At 44.4% G+C, this 22,346-nt stretch overlaps 1 protein-coding gene across 17 annotated transcripts in view; it reads right to left on the reverse strand.

Moving 5' to 3' along the window:
* The window catches only part of PTPN3 (protein tyrosine phosphatase non-receptor type 3), a 753,142-nt gene that overhangs the window by 23,163 nt on the left and 707,633 nt on the right, over positions 1–22,346 (reverse strand). For 14 of the 17 annotated variants that reach the window (XM_088473619.1, XM_088473605.1, XM_088473610.1 and 11 more), the window contains one exon: positions 21,997–22,132. In XM_088473619.1, the coding sequence (XP_088329745.1) occupies positions 21,997–22,132 (136 nt within the window). Of the gene's footprint in view, positions 1–2,856; positions 3,606–15,687; positions 15,756–21,996; positions 22,133–22,346 lie in introns of those variants that run through there. The other 3 variants (XM_088473603.1, XM_088473604.1, XR_015878492.1) reach the window with 3 other exon arrangements.

Raw genomic sequence — 22,346 nt, forward strand, 5'->3', positions numbered from 1 at the left:
CCCTACCCCCTCCACCCCACTTTTCCTCTGTGCCCCTGCCCCATTAGCATCTCTATATACTTGCACACACTTCCTCTGTGCCCCTGCCCACACTACCCCATCTATACCCCTGCACCCCCTCTCCACTGTGCCCTGCCTCATCTATGGCCACCTCTCCTCTGTGCCCCACTACCTCCTCTATATGCCAGCACCCCCCTTCTTCTTTGCCCCTGATCCCACTACCCCCTCTATAGCCATACACCCCCTCTCCTCTGTGCTCCTGTCCCCACTACTGATTCCTATGTGCAACCCTCTCTTCTCTGTGTCATTGTTTCTTTTTAAAAATGGCACCGCAGCACAGGGGTTAACCTCTTCTGTGACACGGCAGCAATTACTCACGTGTGGCTGGCCCCCCTTTCCTCTGTTTCAATGCCCCCCTCTTCTCTGTACCCCTGCCCCCACTACCTCTTCCTATGTGCACCCCTCTCTCCTCTGTGTCCCTGCAACCACTACCTCCTCTATGCCCCTGCAGCCCACTCTCCCTTTTTGCCCCTGCCACTTCTATGCCTCCTATCCTCTGTGACCCTGCACACAACTACCTTCTCTAAACACAAGCACTCCCCTCTTCTGTGCCCCTGCACCCACTACCCCCTCTATAACCCTACACCTACTCTCCTTTGTGCCACTGTCCCCATTAGCTCCGCTATACCAGTCCCCCCTCCCCTGTGCTTCTATCTTTCCCTCCTCTGTGTCACTGCTCCAACTACCACCTCTATACCCCTGCACCCCTCTCACTTCTGTGTCCATGCCACCATTAACTCCTCTATACCCCTGTACTCCCACCTCTCCTCTGTGCCCCCACCCCCACTAGCTCCACTATCACCTGCACCCCCTCAATTCTGAGCCCCTGCTTCTCTCTCTCTTCTGTGTCCATGCTACCATTAACTCCTCTATACCCCTGCACTCCCACCTCTCCTCTGTGCCCCCACCCCCACTAGCTCCTCTATCACCTGCACCCCCTCAATTCTGTGCCCCTGCTTCCACTACCCTTTCTAAACCCTGCACCCCCTCTCCTCTGTGCCCCTGCCTCCTCTATGGCCCCCTGTCTTCTGTACCCCTGCAACCACATTCCTCTGTGCCTCTGCCCCCACTCCTCTGTGCCCCTACCCCCATTACCTCATCTATTCCTATGTGCCCCCATCCTCTGTGCTCTGTCCCCACTGCCTCTTCCTCTGTGCACCCCTCTCTCCTCTGTGCCCCTGCCCCCACTACCTCCTCTATATCCCTGCGCCCCCCTTTCCTCTGTGTCCATGCCCCCTCTCTGTGCCCTGCCCCCACTACCTTTTCCTATGTGCCCAACACTACTCCGTGCTCCTGCCTTGTCTATGCCCCTGACCCTACCTCCTCTATACCCCTACAACCCTCTCTCCTCTCTGCTCCTGCCCACACAACACTCTATATCCCTGCACCACCCTCTCCTCTGTGCCCCTGCCTCCACTATGGCCCCGTTTTCTGTGTTCCTGCCCCAATACCCTCTATACCCCAGCACACCCTTTCCGCTGTGTCTGTGCCTCCTCTATGGCCCCTTCCATCTGTGCCCCTTCACCCACTACCTCATCTATACTCCTGTACACCCATCTCCTCTGTGCCTCTGCTTGCTCTATTATTTCCCTCTCCTCTGTGCCCCTGCCCCCACTACCTCCTCCTCTGTGGACCCTCTCTACTGTGCCCCAGCCTCATCTATGCCACTTCCCCCACTACCTTCACTATACCCCTGCACCCTCTCCCCTGTGTCCCTGCCTCCTTTGTGGTCCCAGTAGTCTGTGCCCCTGCACCACCTCTCCTCTGTGTCCTTGCCTCCTCTATGGTCCCTCTCCTCTGTGCCCCTGCGCCCATTACCTCATCTATACTCCTGGACACCCCTCTCCTCTGTGCCCCCACCTGCTCTATTATATACCTCTCCTCTGTGCCCCTGCACCCCCCTCTCCACTGTGCCCCTTCCTAATCTATGCACCCTCTTCTCTTGCTCCCACTATACCCCTTGCACCTCTCTTCTTTGCCCATGCACCTCTTCTCTGCGATCCTGCTCCAACTACCTCTCATATACTGCTGCTCCCCCTCTCCTCTGTGCCCCTGCCCCCATTAGCTCCTCTATACCCCTGCACACAACCTCCTTTGTGCCCTTGCCCTCACTACCCCCTCTATACCCCTGCAAACCCCTCCTCCATGGCTCATGTCATCACATCGCCTTCTCGGCTGGCTAATATAAGCCAGTGTTAGGAGGCAGTATGGCAGTTCGATGGCCGGGAGGGAGCAAAAAAGAGCTCCTAAAGAAAGAAGATGCCAGAAGTCCTAGTGGGCGGTAGCCATGCAAAAGATCTGACACAGGCCAATGGGCCATAATGCCCTGCTTGCTGGTACTTGCGGTTTTCTAAATACCAGCATGCAATGGAGGCTTGGTTGGACCTATAGTTCACCTGCAGAAGACAATACTCTTTAAAATGCACCACATTACACAATCAACCCGGCACCCACTACCCAGGGGTGCCAGGGATAGCCCCGGGTTATCAGCCTGGGGGGCCATGGAGAGGGGGACCCCTTTATTGGAACCCCAGCCCTGGAGAGGGGGTCCCCTGGGATCCCCGGCCTGGGCTTACTAGCAGTCAGGGTTAATGCTTCTTGGGTTTTTGGGTCTGTATCAGGTGCACAACTAATATAGTCTGGATATGGAATAAGAATAAAAGAGAGTGGATATTTACATGTATTGGTTTAATGGTATAAAATTGGTGCGTTTTAATGAGTACACAATGTAAAGAAATAAAAATGTGACAGATAATGCAGATGTATAAAAAAATTTAAATGCAATCAAATCCAGGTATGTGAAAATAAAACACAATAAATAAATATGCATGAAGTCTCTAGGAAGAGTCTCTTATTAAAAGTCATATATGAGCAACCGCTGATTGCTCTTTCAGGAGTATATAGGGTATAGTTCAGTTCCACAGTTCTGAAACAACTCCGTATCGACTGATTTTGTGCATAAAAAATTGTGTTTAAAAATGTAGCCACATTATGACAGGTGCACGCAGCTCCTACCTTAGTCCGTTCCTAGGTGCCTGTAAACTGATCCTGGACTTGTGGGGTCTTGCGCATAAAATTGACCCTCTCCTGGTGGGGTAGGGTCAGTGCTGTGTCCTCCGTAGGAACTCCCCGCTCCCGGAGCTATATAGTGTAAATGCTTCAGGCTTGGGCCTCTGGTGGTACTAAAATGATGCTGTGTCCTCCATGCGGGGTCTCTGTAATCCTATTCAGGGCTGCGTGCTGGAGGCATGGGCGGTATTGGCAGTAAGGACAGCTCCGTCCGGCAGAGCTCGTGCCCCCGGAGCTGTGCGTGCTGCTCCTTGTGAGATCTTGCTACTGCTTGACTTTGGGTATGTGGTGGGTGTGTCCAATGCATTTCTCCCAGTCGGGCTTCGTCAGTGACAGTGATAGTGATGCTGATCTCCTGTGTCTGTCTTAAATAGAGTATTAGATTGCCTCTGATGAAATAATTGATTTCCTTGTTGCAGGAGCAATTGTATCAGCTAGTTTGCAGATAATTCTTCTTTAATTGGTGAATAGTCTTTCTAAAATAGTAACTTATGTTAAGATAGTTTAAAAATCTTTTACATGATGTACTTTGTATGTTAATTATGTCGCAACTTTGTAATCACTTTGGGGAGAAATAAACGTAATGAGTGTGTTTATTAGAAGCTTAAAAATGACTGGAAAATTCCTTGGTTACCTAGTATAAAATAAAAAAATAAATTAAACTAATTCGTATTGAAGACCTCTGACAGAATAAAATCCAAATAGTGAGTAGTGGGAAGGGAGACCTACCACGCGAAACACAGGTACTGTAAGTAAGTTCTCTCTATCTTACCCATATGCCAACACAATAGCCATGTCTCTACCACTGGCAAGACCCTCTGGGCACTTGAGTTCAAATTTATTAAACTGCAGAATAGTGCTGGTTGCACAAAGTGCAAACCCCTACGTCGTTTGTCCCATGTATTTTTGCAACCAGGGCTGGTTCTGACTAGCTCAGTTCTGGTTGTACTTAAGTACAGGGAACCACTGTCATTTGTCCCCTGTATCATCAGCCTTAACGATTGTAATTTCATCGCTTTTTGAAGTTTGAGTGGCAGAAATTAGGTTTTCTGAAATTTCAGATCATGTCTAAGAAGCCTTAATGGGACATGTGAAACTGTAAGGTTTTTTGTCTATGGAGTATATATATATATATAGATATAAAGAAAAATACACCTTACCGACACTCCACATCCTAGAGCTTAAAATATTTCTCGCTATGGTGCTCACCCTGGGGCATTACCCCCTCCTCATATACCAATATCATAGAACGGCACTCACAGACTATAAATAGGTGGAAAAAAAGTCTAATGCTTTATTGCATTACTGTGTCGTCTTCAGGACATAAACAGTGAATGAACAAACAATTTATACTTACAGACATGAAGAGATTCCCAGCAGAGGAGGAAACAGACCACCGAAAGGGCACAGAGTTTAGTTTTTAATCTGTCTTAAACTCCTTCCTTTAACATCAGATTAAATAAATGTGCTGAATAAGGGTCTAAGTTGTATACCAACAAGTAAACATAATCCATTCCAATGTAAAATTGACAACTACAAACTACAGCGGATACTCAGAATAAAATAATTTTTCAGTAAACAACAGGCACAGAAAAATCGTGATGCTTTGGATATTCCTGACCAGATACGCAAGCTGGGTCCTACATCCACTTTCGACCCCCAGTCATTTAATGCGTCGATTGAAACATTTTCCAGCATGTTGGAAGAGACCCCCCAAAGTATAGTAATGCCTATTTACAACATTATGGGCCAAATGTAATAGGGTGAGAGTTTAGAAAAGTGAGAGTTTCTGACACTTTTTAAACTTTACCAATGTAATAGAGTCCAAAAACAAAGTAGCAGAGCGAACTTGCATGTTTTTTTAGACTTAAAAAACTCTCACGATTTAAAAATCTCATTCGGATGTTTTCCCATTTTGAAGATAAAACTCAACCGATGTGAGAGTTTACTGCTAAACTCTCACATTTTCTAAACTCTCACCCTATTACATTTGGCCCTATATCTCAAAAAGAAAATGTTGCTCTTAAATCATTAAGAGAACATTGTGACATTGTAATATGAGGAGTGGACAAGGGTGGGGGCATTGTTGTGTTAGATATTGATGCATATTAGTGGACGAAAATACTTATGTCAAGTTAGATCATGACCCAACTCTAAAATTCCAGAAAGAGCTTAATGTAATACTAACAACAGCTGTTACACAAGGAATAATTACAGCAGAAATACAAAAAGCATTGCAGATACAACACCCTAAATCTCCATTGTTTTACATTATTCCAAAGGTACACAAGGATGCAAAAAAAAACCCTGGTAGACCTATTATTTCTGCCAGGGGTTCGTTGTGTGAACCTTTGGCAATTTATGTGGATGCATACTTACAGCCTTGTATAGTTAATACATTTACTTACCTAAAGGACACACCTTCTCTTTTACATGAATTGGTACAAATGAACACAGTACCTGATGATTTATTATTAGCAAGCATTAATGTTGTGAGTCTCTACACATGTATACCACATCAAGCGGGATTAAGTGCAGTAAGATCATTGATAGTGGATAATGCATTATATAAAGGGCCTAAAATTGATTTTTTTCTGGCTTTGTTAGAATTCACGCTTACACATAAATTACTTTGTCTATGAGGGAAAATTTTATTTACAAACATTGGGGTGTGCCATGGGCTCATGCGCAGCCCTGATGTTTGCCAATGCATTTATGTTTCAAATAGAAAAAGAGCTATTTTTTAGTTCCATGGAGGTCAGTCACAATATTTTAAAGTATTGGCGTTATATAGACAACCTTTTAATTTTTTGGATGGGGTCTAGGATTGCATTGGAACAGCTGATTGACAAACATAATTTGTCTTCTAGTCCGGTCAAATTAACAATGACTGTTAGTCTTGACAACATAAATTTTTTGGATGTGAATTTGAGTATAAAAGCCAATAGGATCTACACAAAGCTTTTTTCTAAAGCAACCAATAGGCATACATTATTAAAATATGACAGTTGTCACCCTAGGTCGACTATATCTAGTTTACCTTACTCACAATTTATTAGGGTATGTCGGGTTAATAATGATCCAATAGAAAAAGAGTTGCAATTGGAAAATATGGGCAAAAATTTTTTAAGTAGAGGTTATCCAAAGAGATTGGTCAATGATGCTAAAAAGTAGGCTACAGAAATAAGAGAGATCCATACTACTAGAAGAAAAAAATAAAAATCAGTCAAAGAAGGATGTTATTCCTTGGGTAAATCGGTTTACTCATAAAAGTAAGGAAATCAATAAAAGGGCGAAACTATTTTGGCCTTTGGTTTCCACGGATCCCCAATTGAAATAATTTCTGGATAGTCGATTACTTCCTAGTTATACTCGGGATGAAATTTAAAAGATCTACTAGACAGTACTGACATTTCCGATCTAAGTACAGTAAGCACTAACTTTTTGGCCAGACTACCGGGTTGTCACAGGTGTTTAGGGTTTGTTACATGTAGTTTCATGATTCCAGGAGACAAATGTTGCCACCCATACACAGGAAAATCATACTCTATAAAACATGCGTTGACCTGTACATCTAAATTTGTGGTCTATCTTTTCTCTTTCCCATGTGGTTTGAGCTACGTGAGCAAGACAGAAAGACAATTTAAAGAGAGAATGGCCCAGTAAGGGCGGCCCTGACACAGGGCAATAGCAAGCAGGCTGTGGCTCACCATTTTTTGGAGGCCAACCATGGCCACTGTAAGATACTGCATGATTGACCATTTTCCATGGACAATCAGAGGTGGTGATAGAGCCAAAAGACTGCTTCAAATGGAAAGTAAGTGGATATACACTTTAAATATAGTGAGTCATTTTGGCCTGAATGAAGCTCTCAATCTGAACTGCTTTCTATTAATGGGTCTATAGTATACTGTGGACGAAAACAAATTGTGTAAACTTTTACAGTAATTGGTTGGGAGATGAATGTTAGGGGTGCTAGCAAGACAATGCTATATCAATGGTTTTATAGGCATTAGTTGTAGACAAAATTGATTACAATGTATAATTATAGTAAATCTGGTTCTATTGATTTAAAATATCCGTGTAATTTGTAGTTTAGTTTAGTGAATAGCACAGGGATGCATGCCAAGTATGTTTTATTGTGCAGTTAAGGTGATCATCACTAGACAGCAACCTTTTACCAATAATATAATATATATAGTACACCGGAGTGATTGAGACCCCATTGGGTGAGTGCTACTCTGATTTGATAATTTATTGATGCAATGGCTATTTTATTAGCATTTATATTTTAATTGTGTTGCCCACTTTTTTGCGGACATCTGACACTGTGTTATAACATGTTTCATTATCACCCCTACCAGTGGAGCTGGCCTGTGGACCTGGTGAGCGTCACTTCCGGTCTGACGTCATCGGTGAAACCGGAAGGAAGACGCCGGACTCTGGGGACCCGGCCCGCAAGCTGCAGGGAATCTCTTCATGTCTGTAAGTATAAATTGTTTATGTTTGTTCATACACTGCTTATGTCCTGAAGATGGGGGATGGACCCCGAAACGTCGACACAATAATGCAATAAAGCATTTTACTTTTTTTCCACCTATTTATAGTCTGTGAGTGCCGTTCTATGAGATTGGAGTGTATATATATATATATATATATATATATATATACAGTCAGGTCCATAAATATTGGGACATTGACAGAATTTTCAGATTTTGGCCTCTATTCACCACCACAATGGTTTTGAAATGAAACAAACAAGATGTGCTTTAACTGCAGACTTTCAGATTTAATTTGAGGGTAATTACATCCAAATCGGGTGAACAGTGTAGGAATTACAACAGTTTCAATATGTGCCTCCCACTATGTGCCCCCTAGTCCCATTGGAGGATTGAAGAGCTGTATCCAATTGATTACTCCAGTCCACACTTGAAAGAAAGATAGGTTATGAGAATGTAAAAAGGGGAAAAGAGTTTGATGAAAAAGATATTGGGCATTGTGATAACAAATCTGTAAGCTGACAAACTGTGTTAAGGTCATTACAAGCCCAAGCCATTAAAGGCTGAACCATGCTGAAAGTTGACATGACCCAAAAAGGGAGGAATAAGGAGTAAGGGGCACTTTGATTCCATTTTGTCACAATTGGTGCTCGAGGGTTACCTGTATCAGGTGATGAACTGGAAACACTGGAGGCCGGCTGGACTGGAACCATGGGGGACATGAATAGCTCTTTTTATAAAAGAAGTGGGTAGCAGTGAGAACTGCCTTGGGTGATGAGTGACTGGAACTGGAAACTTGAGAGGTTGGAATGAGACCAGAAGGAACTTGGAGGGACCGGACTGGGACCGGCAGGTAGGCAGACTGAGCTGGTCGGGGTACCAGTAGATGAGCTTGCAGACGGATGGTAGCGTGGAAGCTACTTGTTGTGGCTTGGGAAGCCGTGGGTAGACGTGGTAGCGTGGAAGCTACTTGGAGCGGCCTGGGAGCCGTGGGCGAGAGGTGGTAGCGTGGAAGCTACTTGGTGCGGCCTGGGAGCCGTGTGGAGCAGCTGGTAGCTGGGTAGCCACTTGGAGAAGCTGGTAGCGTGGAAGCTACTTGGTGTGGCCTGGGAGCCATGTGGAGAAGCGGGTAGCGTGGATAGTCACTTGGAGAAGCTGGTAGTGTGGAAGCTACTTGGAGCGGCCTGGGAGCCGTAGGCGAGAAGTGGTAGCGTGGAAGCTACTTTGTGCGGCCTGGGAGCCGTAGGCGGGAAGTGGTAGCGTGAAAGCTACTTTGTGCGGCCTGGGAGCCGTTTGGAGAAGCGGGTAGCGTGAATAGTCACTTGGAGCGGCCTGGGAGCCGTAGACGAGAAGTGGTAGCGTGGAAGCTACTTTGTGCGGCCTGGGAGCCGTGTGGAGAAGCGGGTAGCATGGATAGTCACTTGGAGCGGCCTGGGAGCCGTGTGGATAACTGAACGTAGCAGGCTTTACAGATAGCACTGGTCTAGGAACCAGCAGGAGCCTGGGACACACTGGAACTCAGGTACAGCTACTGCACAAGTTGTACACCATGGAACGTAACAAGATGTTCAAGCACTGAGTGCTATTAGAGGAGGCTCTATATACCAAGAGTCTGGCAGCGATTGGTGGATGCAGACAGGTGGTCTGGCAGTGGCATTCAGAGTGGAGCAAGACACAGCATGCAAAAGGAGTATTCATCTCTGCAGCTCTGAGAGTCAGGACCACGCCTGTGATTCCAATTAAGACTAGCAATGCTCACAGACAGAGCAGGGTCCAGGTGGTTAATCAGTTTGGCTAGGAGAGCAGTCTGCACACACAGATATCACAGCCAGCATGATTCAGCCAGAGCAGATGTCCCAGGAGAATTGCAAACACAGATCCATGGAGCAGCTGACAGAGGTAAGTCTCAAGGCAAAAAGGTGACAACTAGACAGGATCGTGACAGTACCCCCCTCTTATGGGTGGACTCCGGACACCAAAACAAAAACTTCTAAAAACTTGGCTGAGCCTGTCCGATATCTTCAAGAACTTCAAGCTTTGAGAACTCTAGAAGGTGTTTGGAATATTGTTTCCTGAGGTAATTTGCTCAAAAAATCTTTCCTTGGAGAGCATAATGTCAATCAACTTAAACAAGCCATCTTCCTTAATAACCTTGACCCCAAGACTCTTTGCTTTCTCTCGCTTGGTTTTTCCACCAAAATGAACCATAACGAGATAATCAATTTTACTGCATATCTTCTCGGAAACTTTGCCTCCATAACTCTCAATTAACAACTTGGCTTCCTCCTTTTCTATGGACTCCAAATATCCCACGATCACAAAGGTTAATCCCTTCAAGCATCTCTCTGTTCCTAGAGGAATTTGCATAGTGTTAAGAAGAGTAGCAGAAGAATTTTCCTTTTTCAGCAAAGTAGTTTTTATTGGTAATTCTTGGGAGAACGTATGACTAGGAAGAACATGGTCTGATACCAAATGGTTGTCGAGGAAAGGAGTATTGTCATGCACAGGATCGAATTCAGAATCAGAATCCATGTCCAAAGGAAGATCAGAGGAGTTAACATGACTTGAAAACCTAGAGGACTCCGGAGATGGGCAGAGGGAAACACAACCAACTCTCATGGTATCATGTTGTTGGTCTCTAATAGTTCTTTGAGTCTTCTTCTTTCGGACTGATTGATCCTGTACCATATGATTTTGAGAAGGGAGAACAGCGGTGTATGCGAGTTTAATATCTGAAGGTGCTGAAATAACTCCAGAATATTTATCAGAACGGGTATCTGGAGACGGACACATAGGAGCAAATTCTTTAAGCAGAGCTGTACTGAAGGCTATTATGTCTTGTAGAATTGGATCCTTGGACTCAATGAGTGGGTTGGCCCACTCCAAGGCTTTACCTCTAAAGTGCATAAAAAGAAACATGACGATGTTGGTGGGAGTAATACCACAAGCTGGATTGGTTCTCATTAGGGCATCATAATGCTTAAGCAATATGGTGTACTGGGACACATCATCATCGAAGGTCATGGACACTATATCATCCTGATTTACAGCATTCTTTTCAGGAACTGAGAAGGAACCACTTAAAGATTCTTTAACGCAATAATTGGATGATTCAGCCAAAGTTGATTGATGTTCTTTCTTAGACAGGACAGTAGAAACTTCCACCAAGAGTGTGGTACTTGAAATCTGCTCCTGGGGAACGGAACTTGAAACCCCCTCTTGGGGCATGAGACTTGGGACCCCCTCCTGGGGTGCGAGACTTGGGTCCCCCTCCTGGGGTGCGAGACTTGGGACACCCTCCTGGGGTGCGAGACTTGGGACACCCTCCTGGGGTGCGAGACTTGGGACACCCTCCTGGGGTGCGAGACTTGGGACCCCCTCCTGGGGTGCGAGACTTGGGACCCCCTCCTGGGGTGCAAGACTTGGGACCCCGTCCTGGGGTGCGAGACTTGGGACCCCCTCCAGGGGCATAATTCTTGTAACCCTCTCCAGGGGTGAGAGACTTAAGGTCCCCTCCTTGAGTACAGAGCTTGACACTCCCTGTTGGAGTATGGGACCCAAAATCCCCTTCTGGGGAAGCTGACTCGACTTTCCCTCTTGGGGTATGGAACATGAACCCCCTTTTTGGGATGCGCGGACAGAGACTTCCTCCTGGGGTGAGTGACTCAAAACCCCTTCTTGGGTTACGAGACTTAAGGACCCTCCTGGGGTTGAGACTCTGGAGACCCCTCCCGGAACAGCTGAATCCGGCTGAGACCGGAACAGGCAGAATCCGGGACGGGACCGGAACAGGCAGAATCCAGGACGGGACCGGAACAGGCAGAATCCGGGATGGGACCGGAACAGGCAGAATCCGGGACGGGACCGGAACAGGCAGAATCCGGGACGGGACCGGAACAGGCAGAATCTGGGATGGGACCGGAACAGGCAGAATCCGGGACGGGACCAGAACAGGCAGAATCCGGGCTGGGACCGGAACAGGCAGAATCTGGGACGGGACCAGAACAGGCACTGAGACGTTGACACCTGGAACCACTGCTGGAATTGCAAAGGGAACAGTCCTTGATAAAGTGGTCAGAAGCTCCACAATAACGACAGAGATGTAAATCTTTACACCGCTGGCGTTCAGCCACAGAGAGCTTGGAGCGCGGGTAACTTCGATGTCTCACTTCACTTGGCATGGAAGAATCTTTGGTTCTTAGAGATTCCAAGACAGAGTTTTTAGTTGAGACAGAGGTAGCTCTAAGAAATTCAGGAATGAGCTGAAAGATTTTGCTGAGTAGAGCCTGTAGCTGTTCCAGCAGTTGATGGAAAGCAGTTAGGGGTTCAGGTAAGATTTGGGTATCATCTAGCCGGTTAGTCAGAATTTGCAGAAGTTGTAGTACTTGATGCTGTACCGCCTCCTGTGAATCCAAATGAGTGATTAGGTTACGGAAAGCACTTGATCCAGGATTAGGTGCTTGATCCGCCACCATTGTTAGGCTTGAACATACTGTCACAATTGGTGCTCAAGGGTTACCTGTATCAGGTGATGAACTGGAAACACTGGAGGCCGGCTGGACTGGAACCATGGGGGACATGAATAGCTCTTTTTATAAAAGAAGTGGGTAGCAGTGAGAACTGCCTTGGGTGATGAGTGACTGGAACTGGAAACTTGAGAGGTTGGAATGAGACCAGAAGGAACTTGGAGGGACCGGACTGGGACCGGCAGGTAGGCAGACTGAGCTGGTCGGGGTACCAGTAGATGAGCTTGCAGATGGATGGTAGCGTGGAAGCTACTTGTTGTGGCTTGGGAAGCCGTGGGTAGACGTGGTAGCGTAGAAGCTACTTGGAGCGGCCTGGGAGCCGTGGGCGAGAGGTGGTAGCGTGGAAGCTACTTGGTGCGGCCTGGGAGCCGTGTGGAGAAGCTGGTAGCTGGGTAGCCACTTGGAGAAGCTGGTAGCGTGGAAGCTACTTGGTGTGGCCTGGGAGCCGTGTGGAGAAGCGGGTAGCGTGGATAGTCACTTGGAGAAGCTGGTAGTGTGGAAGCTACTTGGAGTGGCCTGGGAGCCGTAGGTGAGAAGTGGTAGCGTGAAAGCTACTTTGTGCGGCCTGGGAGCCGTAGGCGAGAAGTGGTAGCGTGGAAGCTACTTTGTGCGGCCTGGGAGCCGTAGGCGGGAAGTGGTAGCGTGAAAGCTACTTTGTGCGGCCTGGGAGCCGTTTGGAGAAGCGGGTAGCGTGAATAGTCACTTGGAGCGGCCTGGGAGCCGTAGACGAGAAGTGGTAGCGTGGAAGCTACTTTGTGCGGCCTGGGAGCCGTGTGGAGAAGCGGGTAGCATGGATAGTCACTTGGAGCGGCCTGGGAGCCGTGTGGATAACTGAACGTAGCAGGCTTTACAGATAGCACTGGTCTAGGAACCAGCAGGAGCCTGGGACACACTGGAACTCAGGTACAGCTACTGCACAAGTTGTACACCATGGAACGTAACAAGATGTTCAAGCACTGAGTGCTATTAGAGGAGGATCTATATACTAAGAGTCTGGCAGCGATTGGTGGATGCAGACAGGTGGTCTGGCAGTGGCATTCAGAGTGGAGCAAGACACAGCATGCAAAAGGAGTATTCATCTCTGCAGCTCTGAGAGTCAGGACCACGCCTGTGATTCCAATTAAGACTAGCAATGCTCACAGACAGAGCAGGGTCCAGGTGGTTTATCAGTTTGGCTAGGAGAGCAGTCTGCACACACAGATATCACAGCCAGCATGATTCAGCCAGAGCAGATGTCCCAGGAGAATTGCAAACACAGATCCATGGAGCAGCTGACAGAGATAAGTCTCAAGGCAAAAAGGTGACAACTAGACAGGATCGTGACACATTTATTATAAATGGTGTGGCAGGATGACTATGTGGATATTAACAGAAGGTTATCTAACACATCCACAGGTATATCACATTTTTTAAGATGTAAGTCTATATTGGGAAGAAAGGATTTCTCAATCAAATAATAAGTATACAGTTTGGAATATGAAATCCAATCCCTAATATGCCTGAAAATGTACGCATAATTATACAATGCCATATTTGGGAAATTAATTCCCCCCTCCAATCTATTATACTGTAGTAATTGCAAACTAAATTGAGGCTTCTTCTTCTACCAAATAAATTGCCGAAAGGGTGCATCAGTTTGCTTTACATCTGTTTTAGTAAGCACTACAGGTAAGACCTGCAAGGGGTACAATAACTTGGGAAAGGTGACTAATTCAATGAGATTGGCTCTGCCCAAATAAGACAAATGTAAATGTTGGCAGTCATCTAATTCTTTAAGGGCTGTATCTAAGACATTTTTAACATTTATTGTATATAAATCATGGACATTCTTGGGAAGGTGAATTCCCAAATAAGGAATATCAGTCTCTGTCCATTGTAAATCACCCAAAAATCAGACTCTCTCTATGGAGAAAGGTACTTCAGTCCATTACATGTGATTTGGTATTATTTATTGTAAAACCTGAGTTTCTACAAAAATCATCTAATCTGGAAAGAAGAGGAGATAGACAATTTTGTGGATTAGTGATAAAAATAAGAAGGTCATCGGCAAAGATCAAGACATTAACGTCTGTTTGCCCCAAAGAAAATACCTCGAAACAGGGGCCAAGATTATAAAACAAGAAATAAGGGATCGAGAGCCAAATTAATAAGTAGGGGGATAATGTGCATCCCTGTCTGTTTTCTCTAAACATTGGGATAAGGTCACCCAGAAGACCACTTATCAACAATTTATTATGTGGAGAAGTGTAAAAGTATTTAATTATACTAATAAAGTTAAGCCAAAGTCACGCAGCTGTAATACTGAATAGAGGTGGGGCCACAAAAATGTATCAAAGGCTTTCTCAACATCTAAATAGCATCTTGGAAAAATAGCCTGGAGTGGTAGATAATTACAAAGCCACCACAGCTAAGCAAACATTTTGGACTATATGTCCCCCATGGGTGAACCAAGATTGATGCAGAGTAAGAGGAGAAGTAATAACAGATTGTAAGCAAGTGGTAAATATTTTAGACAACATTTTGTAGTCTTGAATTTAAGGGGCAAAAAAGTTACAGAGTCTCACAATGGCGCTGTCCATAAACAGATTAATTAATGAAAAGTTCAGTTGTACCCTGAACAACACCAAACATTCTTCTCACTGTTTAGGATCACCACTCTTTTTAACCAAGATTCTTTCGTACCTCCCAAGAGAAGAGAGTGAACTGGGGATAGTTTAATACTGTGGTGATTATGAAGTCCAATTTTAGAAAAAGGGTCACTCACACTTTAGTAGATAGATCAAGCCTTTCACAATTTCTCATTGAAGTATAACCAATGTACTCCTGACAGATCCTTTCGTCAGTTTTAGATCATCAGCTTCCATATATTAAAAGAAAGTATATAGTGCAATATTGTTTGGCAACAAATAACAATCAATTTATTTATAAAGGCACACTCACATTTAGGTTAAAAATATACTGCATGTAGCATCACCAGATTGATGCAAACATATAGGCGTGACACCAACACTTTCACTGGGGTGTAGAGTAGGGGTTTCCGGACACCAACCAACTCACCACCACAGTTCCAAAGGTATCAATGAGGATGTTGATCTCCACCAGCTTTACGCGTTTCGGACGCTTAGGTCCTTCGTCAGAAGCATGGTGGTACACTCTGCCATAAGGGCTTAAATCCCTTTGTTAATTAAAAACTGCTCCCCTTCCTTCCACTACTTTCCCGCCATATTTTGACATACCAGAATAACTGGTCCTTTATGCGCAGTTAAAAGACAACCATTATCTTTGATTGAATTTAAGGGGGTCATAGATCTATATATGAATCAAGGGAATCAGGGCTTTTATTAGGCTTCAATAAAAGGATTGTGTAAGCATCATTAAAAGTAGAATACTGTAGACCCACCCCCCTTGAAGTTGCTGAAACAAATTCGTAAAACAAGGAATTAAGTCTTCTTTTAAAAGTTTATAATAGTTGCCATTAAAGCCATCAGGCCTGGTGACTTGTTAAGTCGTACACTATAAATGGCAAATCCTACCTCATCTTCTGTTATGACACTATTAAGAAGCTCCCTCTGTTGGGTCAACAACTCAGGCAAAGCAGCCTCTTGAAAAAAAGAACAGGACAATTTGGGGTATGTAGGAGAGTCTGCATACAAGTTTGTAAAATAGTAGTATAAAAGACAGTCAGCAGGAAAAGTTACATCATCAGTAGCAATTTCATAATAAACTGTTTTTTCTGCTGCTGCTTCAACATATAAGCCAAAACCTTACCAGATTTGCCTCCCTGATGGAAATAAGTATTCTTAGTATAGTCTATTTTAAGTTTAGCTTCCTTTGAAAGAAAATATTCCAAAATCTGTTCATGCTGAAGATAGTTTCTTATTGTCATCAGTTGTAAATCTAAGGTAAGCAGACTGTCAGTCACTGACAATCTGCTGCCAGTTTACATGCGGACTCACAGACCCAATCTGCACATACACATACCTTGCATTTCAAACAATATAATGCCTAAAACACTGTTATATCTGTACTTGGCTGGTCAAGTCTGGACTGAATCATTGGAATTGTTCTGACTTGTTCACCTGTCCTACTGATGTCAGGCTGGGCATTGACCTGGTCGACTGTGATTGGTTTGCCAGCAGTTTTAATCAGGTGCTGGCTCTTGGACCTGTGTGGGTTGTTCTGTTCTAGCTGAGTCTCCCATAGGATTCCTTGCCTGGTCCCTGGTTCTAACTGTTGCCTAGGAAAGATTGCTGTGTTTTTCATCTGCTAAGTATCCTGAATACATTCTATTACATATTATTGCTAGCAGATATACACTTGGCTAATATACTACTCTGGGTAGTCCATGTGTTTTTAAATGTCTTACAGATGTGTCCACAAACATCTAGCCTCCTTGCCCAATTAACAGCCATTCTAGTCACGCCAGTGCTATGATATATGGCATGCCGATGTTCTGTGTGCAACTGCGGGTGTATCTGCATGTGAAATGCTACATTATGTTACAGCTGCTGACACTGAAATTCAGCATTTTGCAGGCAGATACACCCACAGTCACACACAGAACATAGGCATGCTGCATATCATTTTAATCAGCAGAAGCTGTTTTTGCCTTCTATTCACACAGATGCATCTACAGGTAAAAAGTAGCATGAAAAGATTTTTGGCACTACAGTCACATGGCACATATGTGTTATGTGTAACGTGACTTGTAGCACATGGAGGATAGATGTATGTGGACATTTCTGTATCCTGCAGTTTGCTGTATATTCAAAGAAATTACTAAGTTTTCAATTACTCTCATGTTTATTGAATTATCATTCTGGAATTATTATTATTGCTTAAGAATGTTATATTATTAATGTAGTGAAAATATAGTTGCATACCCTTTTGTTAGTTGCTAAATTAGAAATAGCTAAATTGAACCCTTGTTTGATACTAGCTTGCAGTAACATTAACTGCAGGAGAGTATTCTGGTAATCACTGTTTAGCAGTATAATTTGAATTACTGCATCAATTAGCTTTAGACAGCCTATTTCTGTCTAGTTTGGGATGCTAAGCAGTAAGGGCTTGGGTTTATTCCTGGATGGGAGACCTCCTGAGAATTTATATGAGTTCTTAGAGTGTCACATTCCTTTGTCTATATTTTGATAACTGTGCTTCCTTATTACTTATTATAAGTGCGAAGTCCAGGCGGCAGCCAAGTACCTACAAACAAGTGTGTGTTCTGGGAAAAGGGGTTGTTATTGATGGAGAGCACTTTGTTTTGGTTATGACAGTGCAGGAGTTCATCAGGTATCATAACAAACACATATGCACCACGTCACATTATTTCGCAATTAGATCAATCCGTAAATTCATAGCAAAAAACGTAGTAATAAAAAGACCTGTTTGGACCACTACCCACACAACACCACTGCTGGAGTAGTATAGTAAATTATCCCAATAGCTGTCAATTACTTCTAAAAATGTATTGACCATAAAATATGATAAAACACATTGACTGCAGTCATATTTATACAATAAAACTGAATAGGACAAGTGTTAACACAGTAACAATAAAAAAATTGAAATAATATATTGCAACATTAAAGGAAACAGTCATCTGCCTTTTTAAATATACCGTAATATATCTGCTGTCACTAAAGCTATAAATGTTCACTGACAATAAAAGAGATATCTGACTATTCAAGCACTGTTATAGAAATCCTCCTCAGCATCTTCATATACTGTAGATGCAGAAAGTCAGAATTTTGAATCCATCTTATAGCAATTTATTACCTGGTCCCAGACAGATCGTAACAGATATTGAACGTTGGATAGTTTAAAGCTAATCTCCACACAGCCAGTAAACATACAGCAGTGGTAGCAGTGGATTGAATCACACAGTGTCGATAAACAGTTAAACTAGCTCTGCTTGCATTGCGGCACTGATGTCACCCACAGTGAGTTGCAATATGGGAAATTAAGTCCATATATTGGGGAACAAATAGCTAGTACAGCCTATGGATGTTAAGGCTCCAATTAATCAGAGGCGGCTATATACATCCAATTTCAGATGTTTGCTTTGGCAGTCAAATTATATGGTACTGTGTAACACCTTGACGCATTTCTCCCCTTTGTCAGGGGTTTTAGCAAAAGGAAGTGAAGAAGAAAGGGAGGTTTCAAGCTAAGGAGGGTCATGGTAGTCTGCCCTGATGCGGTCAGCAGTGCAGGAGTTACAGTATGCACCACTTACCTGGTTAGTTGTATAGTCCCGAGGAGAGAGGAGTTAAATTTTTAAGAGGGATTCTGGAAGCTTGATGTTACTAAGCATTACATTATCTAAATGTATGATGCTCAGGTAACTTATTGAGTTATACTGCGGACTGTGGGCCTGATTCAGACCCGCTCGCTAGATGCGGCCGCTCATATGGAAATTCAGCTAAGTGAAATCAAGGCAGGCGCTTGCATGGAAAGGTACAAGCATGCCCACCAGGGCTGCCATCAGAGGGGGACTGTCCCAGACCCAGGCAGCAAGGGGGTCCCGCACAGGGACAGACCTATCAGTCATGCAGCAGGTGCCCCTTGGGAGTAATGGCCCTCATGTATTCCCCAGCACGTAGCAGATCCTTCTCACTGAGGATCCGCACCGCAGTGCCGGGCATCTGTCACTGACAGTGATTAATGAGCAAGCATAGCCTCCTTTACTTCCTGGTGGCTGGCCCCTCCTCCAGACCAGCCCCCTGACAATGAGCACAGACAGAGCAGCTCAGCAGACAGCATATGCCTGAGAAAGCTGCAGTGTGACTCACCAGTCTGCCCACATGGACTCTCTGCAAGTCTGACTCCAGCCCCTTGCAACAGATGGAAGTGAGCCGGAGTGCCTCTCAGGACACTGACAGAGGTAAGTTAATTGGGGAGGGGAGGTGGGGGGGCAATGATGCAGAGGGAAATGTCTGAGGGGGGCACTTACAGACAGAGGGGAATGTCTGTGTGTCTGGTGGGGCACTGAAAGAGAGAAGGGAATGTGTGTGTGGGGGGCATTGACAGAGGGGAATCTGTGGTGTGGCACTGGCAAACAGAGGGTGTGTGTGTGTGTGTGTGTCTGTCTGGGGGGGCACTGACAGACAGAGGGGAGTGTGTGTAGGAGGGGTCACTGACAGAGGGGAGTGTGTATGTGGGGGGGGTCACTGACAGACAGAGGGGAGAGATGTGTGTGTGTGGGGGGGGGGCTGTCACTGATAGACAGAGGGGAGTGTGTGTGTGGGGGGTCACTGAAAGACGGTAATGTGTGTGTTTGGTGGGTCGCTGAGAGAGGGTAATGTAGGGGGGATCGCTGGAAGAGAGAGGGGAATGTGGAGGGGATCATTGAGAGAGGGGAAAGTAGGGGGTGTCATTGAGACAGGGGAATGTGGGGGGATCTCTGAAAGAGGGAAATGGGGGGATCGCTGAGAGTGAAATGTGGGGGGATTGCAACTGGTACAATAAAGTTTTTATTTTTTTTATTGAGGCAAGGTATGCATGATGCAATTACATCATGCACGCTGCACCACTGACAGAGGATCTGGCTGCAGTGCGAGGAGGAACAGACAGAAGATACAGGAGAAGGTTAATGGCTGTGTGCTGTAGGGGGGCAGAATAGAGACAGAGGGGTGCTGGCTAGGGAGACACTGTGGGGCTGAGTTGCAGAAACATGGGGAGGTGGGGACCCCTGCCTATTTTGTGAGTCCCGGGCCCCACGATTTCTGATGGCAGCCCTGATGCCCACTATGTCTTGGCGAGCGATCACTTTGCGTTTTCAGACACCCACCAGTCTTTAACTGCCCGATAGTGGCCGTCATCTCCAGGAAGTATATACAACCATTGGTACTTCAGGTTCCATCAGATCTGACTGCAGCACTTGCGGTTCAGTGTACCCTACTGCAAGCACTGCGAGCAATTCAGTGTATAATTCAACCAGGTGATGTGTACTATAACCCTGCCAGTTAATTATGCACACCTCTGAAATGGCATTTAAACACTCAGGCACACCTATGTCCGCAACTCCACTCCCCTGTTACTACTGCCCTGACCCTTTTTCCACCCACAAATGGCCTCTCCTGTCACTCATGCCTCTGGGCTGTCTTTGCAGGGAGAGTGAGCACATCTCGATCGCTTATATTAGTTTGCACACGTGCACTGCGAACTATATGCACGCGCACATTTGCAAACATCGCCAGCAATGAGCAATTGCTTGCTAGTGAGTAGGTCTGAGTTAGGTCCTGTGTGTGTACTAATCCCAAAGGGACTTCTCCCATGAAATGCTTTTAAGTTTCAAATTGCCTTGCATGATGCTCAGATGATTTATTAAGCTAATGAATCATCTGAGCATCATGCAGGAGGATGTGTGGGTACTGGCTCTAAAAGGGCTTTTAGTTACAATATTACTTCTTTTTGCTGTGAATTTATGGATGAACCTAACTGCAAATTAATGTGACATTAGATGAATATGTGCTTTAAGAGTTATACTGTTTGACATGTGAGGTACTGTATGTGCATGTATGTAACCTAGAGGGATCCCTCCCACATGATTATATTGTCACACTTCCTAGCATATACACCTGTCACATAGGAGATCAAATATATGCATCATTTTGATCTGATTAGGTCTTTGCAGAAATATGTTAACAAACAGAATTATAACACAATTGTATTAACATTAACAAGGGCCGTAATCAATTAGCCGCGAAAAGTTGGAATCCGCAAAAAAGTATCACGTATGATGTCATTTCGCCAAGCGGAAACTTTTCGCTGTATTTAATTGCAAAGACTTTTCACGTAGGCGGAAAGTCAATGCAATGTAATAGGCGGTAAATATAAAACATAAAAAGTAGTCAAATAGACTTTTTGAGGGTCTGCAAGTATAGGGGAGGTGTTATTTTGATTGCAGGAGCTTGCTGAAGGTGCATTTTTTACGTGTTTTAAAACAACAATTTAGCGACTTTTATCTATGCTTGCACCCAATTTCATGTTCCCCAAATTTGACAGGACTACTTACTTTCACCCAAAAAATATGCTAAATGCTATTCTTCACCACTTGTGAAGACGCTAATTTGAAGCAATTGACAGCACTTAAGTACCCCAAAAAGCTTCAATAGGGCTAATCGGGGACATCTATATTGATCCCCAATGTTAGTACATAATTTGGGGGTCGTCAGGCTGATTTCCCCATTTTTTACAGCACTTTCTGTCTGTCTAAGTTTCAACGGGTTGCATTTCCACGTCCTTTGGTATTGAATAGAGCCAATTGCGGGGATGCGTGCAATTAGTTTCCGAAGCTAAAGCACGTGATGTAAGCGAAAAAGTATCGCGGGTGCAAAACTAATTGAATATGGGCCTAAGGTGTAGAACTATAAACATTCCAGCTGAATTTTTTTTTGCCTGTCCTGACTCTAGAAGATGGGCATGTGCTGCCATGGAGGATGAAAAATAAGCAAACATATTTAAAAACATACATTGTAAAGTGAATGGTGAACGCGAACATATCTTTAGACATCAAACCTGTGAAATTGGAATTAATTTCAACCCAGCTTTAACGTTTTGAGCATCTCTAAAGATTAGTAGTATGCAAATAGGGTTTAGTACAAAAAATAATAAAAAAAATTGATTCATGTACCATTTCATGTACCATAGATATGACCATTTTGAACAGATGCATACAGATAAAAGTGTATGTTGGGTACATTTCAGAAATGAGCTTTGTGACTTTCTTTTTCAATAGCATCTTATTTATTCAGTTTCACAAACATGAAGTGAGATACTGCAAAATCCGTTACATACAATATAATGATAGACTCATCTGCATGCAACAACTTCTTACTCACTGATGTCTGAACCATCATAGCCCGCTGGTCTCGCATTTGCCTCACAATATCCAAAGGATAAACAGGTTGGTTTTGTTCAATCAGACATATTGCTTTTTCCATGGTGATCAAGACACCAGTACGACCTATTCCAGCACTGTAATAAAAAGGAAATATTAATTTATGGGAATATAGACATGTTTAATCAAAGCTTTAGGTGTACAGTAGGTCATCTGTTTTAAATGTTATTCAGTACAGGTTGAGTCTCCCATATCCAAATATTCCAAAATACAGAATATTCCGAAATACGGACGTTTTTTGGCATGACTGAGATAATCAAACCTTTGATTTTTGATGGTTCAATGTACACA

This window comes from Taudactylus pleione, unplaced genomic scaffold (genome assembly GCF_031769625.1).
Source record: "Taudactylus pleione unplaced genomic scaffold, aTauple2 ptg000137l, whole genome shotgun sequence".
Lineage (NCBI taxonomy): Eukaryota > Metazoa > Chordata > Amphibia > Anura > Myobatrachidae > Taudactylus > Taudactylus pleione.